At 41.9% G+C, this 9,318-nt stretch overlaps 1 protein-coding gene across 1 annotated transcript; it reads left to right on the forward strand.

Annotated features, from left to right (window-relative positions):
* Positions 1–6,028: 6,028 nt before the first annotated feature.
* Positions 6,029–6,580, forward strand: LOC114682325 (39S ribosomal protein L12, mitochondrial-like). Its single transcript, XM_028856163.2, has one exon. The coding sequence runs from the start codon at positions 6,044–6,046 to the stop codon at positions 6,449–6,451; it is 408 nt and encodes a 135-aa protein (XP_028711996.2). The 5' UTR covers positions 6,029–6,043; the 3' UTR covers positions 6,452–6,580.
* The last annotated feature ends 2,738 nt before the right edge of the window (positions 6,581–9,318 follow it).

Genomic DNA, 9,318 nt, shown 5'->3' on the forward strand with positions numbered 1-9,318 from the left:
AGTAGAGAAATGTGGCAATATGGGTGCATAGACAGGAAGTATGTATCTGGCCTCATCTAATAAGCCTCAAGCACAGAACAGGTGCTGTGCAGCAATTTGTCCTCCTTCTCTCCCCACAGTTTGAAAGAATCCTCTGTTCCACACTTTAGAACACATGTCCTTGACACACTTGTTCAGGCTAGCTGTAAATTTTGGTGGTCCCTGAAGGAAGAAAAGTCAATTATCTAGATGCAATACCAATACTTCATAGACGATAGCATCCACTCAAGGAATAACCATTGATTTTATTTCTTCCCCCTAGGGTTTGCCTGGTTGAAGCAGATACACCCTACCTCCCAGTAGGACAAAGATCAGGGAATATAGTGGAAGAATGATAGCAATCTAAAAACAAAAGCCTGGACCAAGGACACTTTGGCTCTGGTTCCTCCATGGGTTGCAGAAAAGGGGTTATAAAGGTTAGAGATTCAGGGAATCTGCTATGAAACTGTGTCTTCTAGATATTTTAGTGAAGCTGCACCCATGAGAGTTTAACCATAGGGTCCCCAAACAAGACATGAACAAGGACCCCTCCAATGGACATTTTGACATGTGTGGAAAAAACTCACAGGGCCCAACCTGTAGATGAAGAGCTATAAGCAATTGATGACTAGTGAGAGAGGGAGAATTAGCCTTTTCCCAGGGATGAGCCTCCTAGTTGGTTTTTCAATTCCAAGACATCAGCCCTAGAAACACACAAGCAACACTAAACAGACCAAAACAGTTGTATTTATGTATTTATTTCTTTAAGTATATGTATGAATACAGAAATAGAGAGAATAATGGTAATGGAAAGGCTTAAGCAAAGGAGTAGAGAGATAAATAAGGGACCTGTGTGAGGTTAAGGAAGTACTAAAAAGCCATATGGTCAATCCACTAGGGGCTGTATTTGTCAAGAATACTGACTCTCCCTCTCATAGCAACTCTGAATTGACAGTATCTTCTGACCTAGGGTGGGACTTCAAGCCTACCATCTGTATGTTGGCATTTTGTCTGGCTTGAGCTTGTGCAGCTCTCATGCATGATGCCTTAACTGCTGTAAGTTTATTTGTGCAAGTGAACAGGCTGAGAACACAGGATCTTATAATTTATTAGTTTTAACCAATGCACCACTCAAATGGCCCATATCTCAAATGTCATCATAGAAAATCACCATATGAGCCAGGTGTGGTGATACATGCTTACAATCAGGGTGCAGGAGGATTGCCACAAGTTTGAGGTTAGCCTGTGCTCCATAGGCGAAGTTGCCTCCACTATAAAACCACTTTGGAGCACTCCACCCTAACTGGGATGTTTTATCAAAATCCTCTCCCCAAAGCTTAGGGAGCTAAATGAAGAGGAGATGGAAAGGTTGTAAGAGGCAGAAGTGGAAAATGATTCCAAGGAAACAGCAGCTTCCAAATACAACAGGGATGATAGCCATATGAATTGACAGACACCATGGCAGCATGCCGAAGACTTGAACAGGTTCAAGTCAGACAAAATCTTATTACTGAGAGAGTAAGTAGACAATAGTCCTGACACTAATGAAGAAGGTATTTACAATTGATTCCCACTGGAAAAAGGAAAATCACTTTTCTTCAAAGGAGTGTTACCAACCATATCAATTACACCCCATAGTAGGCCCTGTTCACAGAAGAGGTTGGCCAACACAAAATGAACTCAATATTTTTGTGTATTATTTTAGTTTGGTTTACTCTTGTTTTATCTTCTTTGGATTTTTTTTGAGATTTCCTTAATATTTTTATGTTGAATTATAATCTATTTTGAATTAAAAAAATCTATCTCAGAAAACACCCAATGGATATCAACCTTATTAGTAAAAACAATAAGCCATCCATGCCTAGCTATAATGTATTTACAATAAATTATTTTTATATACACTGACCAGATTATTACACAAACAAGGTAAAAATACAGTATTTTACATACATTTAAAAAGAATAATATTTTCACATAAGTTTATAAAGCGTGTAACCCAAAACCTGGCTTGATGTTGAATTCTGTTCTGGCAGAAACCTTAAGACATTTACAAACTAAACTTCACAGACCTGTTGATGTGTATTTCTTAAAGTATACCATTTGTATCAGACAGTACACAATCATTAACAAAAAAACAAAATCTGTGTTTGACATTGAAGAATACTGTATAGTCTCTATTCTGAGAACAGAGCAAGGGGAAGGAAATCCAAGATATGCTATGAAAGGATTACCCACCGTGTCCCTACTAAGGTAGCATTGCACACTCCCAGTCTGTTAATAATGACACCCAAAGGTTCCAAAATTTCAGGTGAGCTAGACTATTCATCTTTAAAAGTCTTGAAAAGTTACAAAGGTATCAGCACCTTCCCTCCTCTTCAACAATAAAAGTCAACAAGAAAACTAAGCTCAGTGCCAAATGTCTTATTGGCACTGACCTGTTTGGTGGCTAAAACTAAAGATGGAAATATCCCAGATTTGATCAGAATAAATAGAAGGTGAATATTCCAGTCTAAGTAATTATTCTCTAGATGAGTGCTAAAGGTGAAAACTACCTTGTCACCATTTATTGCTTTGAAACAGGCACACATACTTTCAATCCTGGCACAAATCTTTTGATTTCTAAATTGGAAAACACAGTGTCTGAGCCACTTGGAAGTCAAGGAAGGTGTGCTCTTGATCACTAGGAGGGAACTGCTGAAACTCTCCCATCCACAATTCACATCCTTACAAGAGCCCTTAATTCCTCATTTGGTAAAACTACTCACTTTTGTGATGGCTGACAGCTCAGGGACACTGTGGTATCTGTTGTGGAGGTTCTGCATTGTGTGCCTTGAAACAACTTATTAGCTTCTTAAGATCAGGTTTGCGACATCCCTGACATGAATACTTGGCTAGGCATTTAGGAATGCATTGTGTCCAGTGAAGGTACTCAGTGTCGTTGACCATCAAATGATTTTTTACAAGCAAGAGAACTTCCAACAATTCAACAGATTTTGTCTTTTCTGTTTCCAAACTGAGAAAGCTTTGCCTTTGAAGAGCTTTTACCTGTTCCTTCTTGTATATCAAGACTCAATATTTTTATCCTTTCTGAAGTATGTCAAAATGCAATATCATGGTACATGTTTCCATTTCACCTTCCTTAGAGCCAAGAATTTATTCAAAATATTGACAGCCAGAAGGAAAGTTCCACTGTAAGATGCAAAAAAGTTAAACTTACATCTTCTACTGGCGTTTCTCAACCTTGAACACAAACTCATCATTCTCTGGGGTAGCCTTGACCAATCAGCCATTTTTCACTAGGTTGGACTCTGTCCTTGATCCAAGAAGAAGTTCAAGGATCTGAGTAGCTGGACACCTTCACCATCTGCAGGATTTGGTTCTGCAGCTGTGAGCGACCCATGCTTCCCAGAGATCAAGGACAAGCCTCTTCAGTGGTGCCTTGTACCTGCATCCAATCTCACTGCTACAGCTGTTCACCACAAAGATCATGCTGCATCATGCTCCTCGGTGGGGCACATCTCTAGCTCTACCTCAGTGTCCTCAGGTGACACTGTGGTAGCTTTGTTTTTTTGCTTTTTTAAAAACATTCGTTCACTTTTTTTTATTAAGAAATTTTCGTTTTACATACCAACCACAGATCCCCCTCCCCTCCTTCTTTCCATCCTTCTAGTTTTCCCCCCAACCCACTTCCTGTTGCCACCTTCTCCAAGGCAAGGTCTCCCATGGGGAGTCAAGAGAGCTCAACACACTCAGTTGGGGCAGGTCCAAGCCCCTCCCCCTGCATCAAGGCTGTAAAAGATGTTCTACCATTGGCAGTGGGTTCCAAAAAGCTCACTCATGCACAAGGGATGGATCCTGATGTAAGAAGAATTGCTAAATGTATTATTGATAAAAAACCCAGAGCCAGATATTGGGGTGAAAACTGAGAAATCAGAGAGCAAGCCAGCCATGTCTTACCTGTAGGAATTCCTTAGCCCAAGAGAAAGCTACTTTCTGTATACTCACACCTATATCCCTTTCTGTTCCTGTCCTTATTTCCTCTCTCTGCCCAGCTACATCACTTTCCTCTTTCCTCCTAGCTCTATTATTTCCTGTCTCTCTGTAGAGACCTCCAGACCTCTATGGTTAACTAGCACTGGGATTAAAGGCATGTGCCACCATGCCTAGCTCTGTTCCCAGTGTGGCCTTGAACTCACAGAGATGTGGACAAATCTCTGCCTCCCAAATGCTAGGATTGAAGGCATGCGCTACCATTGCCTGGCCTTTATGTTTAATATAGTGGCTGGAATTTTTTTTGTTGTATCTCCATGCAAGTTTTATTTATTAGAACACAAATAATATATTACCACATTCTGATCCCACTGCCAGGTAGTCCCTTAAGCAGATCATGCTACACAACTGTCTCATGTATGCAGAGGTCTTAGTCTAGTCCAGTCCTATGGAGGCTCCAGAGATATTGGTCCACAGTTCATGAATTCTCACTAGTTTGGTCTGGTTGTCTCTGTACATTTCCCCATCATGATCTTGATGCCCTTTGCTCATATAATCCATCTTGTCTCTCTGAATGGATTCCCAGAGCTCATCCTGGTGCTTGGCTGTGGATCTCTTCATCTGCTTCCATCAGTTACTGGATAAAGGCTCTATGATGACAGTTAGTGTATTCACCAATCTGATTACTGTGGTAGACCAGTTCAGGCACCCTCTCCACTATTTCTAGTAGTCTAAGGTGGGGTCATCCTTATGGATTCAGGGAACTTCCCTAACACCTGTTTTCTCTCTATCCCCACAATGTCTCCCTCTATCAAGATATCTCTTTCATTGCTCTCTCACTCCATCTCTATTCCAGCTTGATCATTCCATTCCCTTATGTTCTCATACTCTATCCCCTACCCTCCATTGCACCTCCTTCCCTCCAGTTTACTCATGGAGATCTCACCTCCCAGGGTGATCCGTGCATTCCTTTTATGGTTCTCCTTGATACCTAGCTTCTCTGGAGCTGTAGGTTGTAGTATGGTTATCCTTTGCTTTTCATCTAGTATCCACTTATGAGTACATATCATGTTTGTCCTTCTGAGTCTGGGTTACCTCACTCAGGATGATATTTTCTAGTTCCATCCATTTGCCTGCAAATGTGATGATGTCATTGTTTTTCACTGCCTAGTTGTATTCCATTGTGTGTATGTGCCATATTTTCTTTATCCATTCTTAAGTTGAGGGGCATCTATGTTGTTTTCAGGTTCTGGCTATTACTAATAATGCTGCTATGAACATAATTGAGCATGTGTTCTTGTGGTATGATTGAGTGTTCTTGGGTATATGCCCAAGAGTGCTATTGCTGGGTCTTGTGATAGACCGATTCCCAGTTTTCTGAGAAAACCCCATACTGATTTCCAAAGTGGCTGTACAAGTTTGCATTCCAACCAACAGTGGAGGAGGTGTCTCCCTCTTGATCCACATTCTCATTATTGGGGCTGGTGATCCAAAGAATGTCTGACAAGGAAGCTTGCTACATTTGCCATCCAATGCTTAGCACGTAAATCCATGTAAGGCCTGAAAAAGCTGAAAAAAAAATCGAACACAGACTCAGATACAACTTCCTGGTGTGGTCTCTTGGGTAGGCCAAATGCTTGCTGCATATAAAGGTATGGCTCTTCTAAAAGGCCCTGCTGTACAGCTGAGCACTTATAAATCCAGCATGCTACTCATCTGGAGGTATAAATGCCTGGCTAGCATGGACACAGAAGCTTCCCAGAGATGGGATGATGAGGCATGGCTGGGACAGTTAGGCTCAGCTCCCTGTGGCTGCCTGTGGACCCAAAGTGAGTGGATCCAGCCATCAATGAGCTATGGGCTAAGGCAGCTGCATCATGGCTTGCAAAATTAGAAGATGTCCTTTTCCTGCTCAAATATAACAACAACAATAAAAACTTTAGCTGACTTGTGCACACTGCAATTCCATACTTGTATTAGTGCAGATACATTTTACCTTTAAAAGTTTGTGTGTTTCCAAAAACATAAGCAAAGAATGCAAGAGATAGATATTGCCAGCCTTACTCTCCTGGAGATCTCAGACCTCAACGAACTTCTGAAGAAAACATTGAAGATCCAGGATGTTGGCCTTATGCCAGTGGGTGGCATGATGTCTGGTGCCGTCCCTGCTGCACCTACAGCCCCTGAGGTGACTGATGAAGAAGACATCCCCAAAAAGAAAGAACGGACACATTTCACTGTCCGCCTGACAGAAGCAAAGCCTGTGGACAAAGTGAAACTGATTAAGGAGATCAAGAACTATGTCCAGGGCATAAACCTTGTGCAGGCCAAGAAGCTAGTGGAGTCCCTGCCCCAGGAAATCAAAGCAAACGTCGCCAAAGCTGAGGCTGAAAAGATCAAGGCAGCCTTGGAAGCAGTGGGTGGGACTGTAGTTCTGGAGTGACACCCTTGTTCTGAGGACTTTTGGACTGGGGTCCCTGGGACCTGGGCACAGGCCTTCTCACACCTGCTTCACTCCCAGGTAGTGTGTTGGGAGCAGCAGCTACTGACGCTGGTGACCAAATTCTGCTGGGAGAGGACAGGACAGACCTATTGTGATGGGGATGGGCAGTTGCAGCCTGAGAGCTCTCGAGAGATTGCCTTGGGAACTTACAAAGTGAACACCTCCCTGTTGGCTACTGAGAAAATACATTGATGAGGCTAAAAAAAGAAAGAAAAAGAAAAGAAACTTACATAAGAGATATAAAGTTTATGAGGTTGAGAAACATAAAAGCTTAATTTGTTTATCTAAGGAGATGTTTTCAGGTCTAAAATATGCTTTTAGGATGCTAATACAAGTAATGATAAAACTTTGGATTTATCAAAATAGGATAGATAATAGAGTATTTTCTCCAAATATGCCAAATACAAATGGACTGGACTGTAGAATGAATTTTAAAGAGTCTTATTAATAAAAAAAAAACCCAAGGCCAGTTATTGGGGTGAATGCTGAAAGATCAGAGAAGCAGAACAAACCACATCCAACCTCACCTTGCCAACTTTTCAGCTGATCTTGTTTCCTCAGACAGAAAGCCTCTGAGTTCTCAACCAAATGGATCTCAGCTGTACTGCTGCTAAAAAGTCTTGAAGTTTAAAAGCTTCTAGTTCCTGATCCTCATGTCTTATATACCTTTCTGCTTCCTGCCATCACTTCCTGGGATTAAAGGTGTGTGTCTTTCCCAAGAAATACATGAGATCTCAAGTGCTGGGATTAAAGGTGTGGCTCACCATGCCTGGTTGTTTCTAGTATGGCTTTGAACTCATATAGATCCAGATAGATCTCTGCCTCAAGAAAGCTAGGATTAAAGGCATGTGCTACCACTGCCTGACCTCTATGTTTAATATAATAGCTGTTCTGTTCTCTGACCCCCCTTTTCATGGTGTCCCAGATTTCCTGGATGTTTTGTGTTATGACTTTTTCAGTGTTAGTGTTTCCTTTGACTAATGAATCTATTTCCTCTATTTTATCTTCAATGCTAGAGATTCTCTCTTCTATCTCTTGCATTCTTTGCTTATGCTTGCATCTGTAGTTCCTGTTTGTTTACTCAGAATTTCCATTTCCAGCAGTCCCTCAGTTTGTGTCTTCTTTATTGCCTCTATTACAATTTTCAAATGTTGGACTTTTTCAAACACTTGCTTAATTGCTTTTTCTTGGCTTTCTTTAAGGGATTTATTGATTTCTTCCTATTTTTTTCTTTTCTTCAAATTCTTTAAGGGTAGTTTTCATTTCCTCTTTAAAAGTCTGTATTATCTTCTTAAGGTCATTTTAAAGGTCTATTTATTCTGATTCTCCTGCTTTGGGATGTTCAGGTCTTGGTGCCATATTAGTCTTCATGTTGTTGACTGTATTTTTGCACTGGTGTCTATCCATCTCTTTCTCCACTCCACGAAACTGCTGCCTATTTCTGAGGGAGCCTCTTTTGGTCCAGTTGATTCTTTGGGTCTAATGGGAGCTCTTGGTCTAATCCAGGCTCTTGGTCCAATCTGTGCTCTTCCCAATCAATTCAGGGTGTCCTTATGTCTTTGGTTTTCAATGGTGTCACAGGGGGCTGTTTTCTTGGTGAGGGGCCGGGAGAAGGGCTCATCTTTGCTTTTAAATGGACATTCTCAAAGGGCGGTACAGTGGGCAACTTACATAGACTAGATTTCCCAAAATGTTTAAAAATTCCTTAAAGCTGTTTGATGAGACACTAAATGCTAACCTCTTGTCCGTTCACCAGATGTTTCCCAGGAAAATGGATTGTAAAAGGGCTATTGAGGAAGTGCTGCAAGAGTTATAGACCTTGGGTTACAGAGTGGCTAAAATTAATGATCTTTCAGGCCACTAAAGACACACTCCCAGATGAAGTGAATTACCCACACGTCTGTTTCTTCATAGACAAGGAGGCTGAGCCACACAAGTGGGGCCTTGCTCACAAGGTACCTATGCACATTCTAGCCCTGCATCCACTGTAGATGTTTCTGTCTGCAGTTTAGTAAAGGACTGGTGAGGAGCTAGGCATGTAGACTCTCAAGTGCTGGCCAACAAGGAGACTCCTTTTGTGAGATTGGGCTCCATATGGCCCCCCTTTCACACCACAGTGAGGGTATGGCTTAGTGAAATGGACTTGCTCAGTGATGCACAATGGAGTCTCTGTACTCTGTGCTGGAGGGAACCAGACAGCAAATCAGTGACTGGAGCCCCAGAGACAAGATCCAGATACGTGAAAGATCTGCACGATCTCTCCAATGCAGCTGCCTGGCAGCAACAGCCCCTAAATAGTCAAGTCAAATGCAGTAGTTGACAATAAAGTTAACATCAGAAACTTGTCAATTTATGTCCAGGTTGTACACATGCTTACACTCTTGTAGTTGGCAATCTGCTTTCACTCCTTTCTGATCAGTGTTCTATTGCCATCTAGTGACAAATTTCTGGAATGCAGCTCAAAAAAAGCCCTTTAGGCAGGGTGATTTGTCCTGTTTTGAGTGTGAAGGTTAAGTTTTCCTAGGAGCTTCAACAGTGACCATGGAGTTTATCATCTGTATTTGGATGGCATGCTCTAAAACGAACAGTTTGGACTCCACCTTCCCATGTCTTTAGCGCTGGGACACAGGAGGATGACAGGAGGCAGCCTGGCTCATTCCTCATGGATAAAGCTACTATTTGAGTAGGACACTACACACCCACTCCCCGGTGAAGCAAACGGCTCAAGCACCTGCGGCTTCACAAATACAGAAGCAGAGCCTCCCAAGTGGAGCCATGCATCAATGTCCCTGTGCACATTCTAGCCC

The sequence above is a fragment of the Peromyscus leucopus genome, chromosome 1 (genome assembly GCF_004664715.2).
Source record: "Peromyscus leucopus breed LL Stock chromosome 1, UCI_PerLeu_2.1, whole genome shotgun sequence".
NCBI classification, from domain to species: Eukaryota; Metazoa; Chordata; class Mammalia; order Rodentia; family Cricetidae; genus Peromyscus; species Peromyscus leucopus.

Coding starts and splice junctions, on each gene's coding strand:
- LOC114682325 (XM_028856163.2), top strand. CDS start 6,044: ATGCAAGAGATAGATATTGCCAGCCTTACTCTCCTGGAGATCTCAGAC.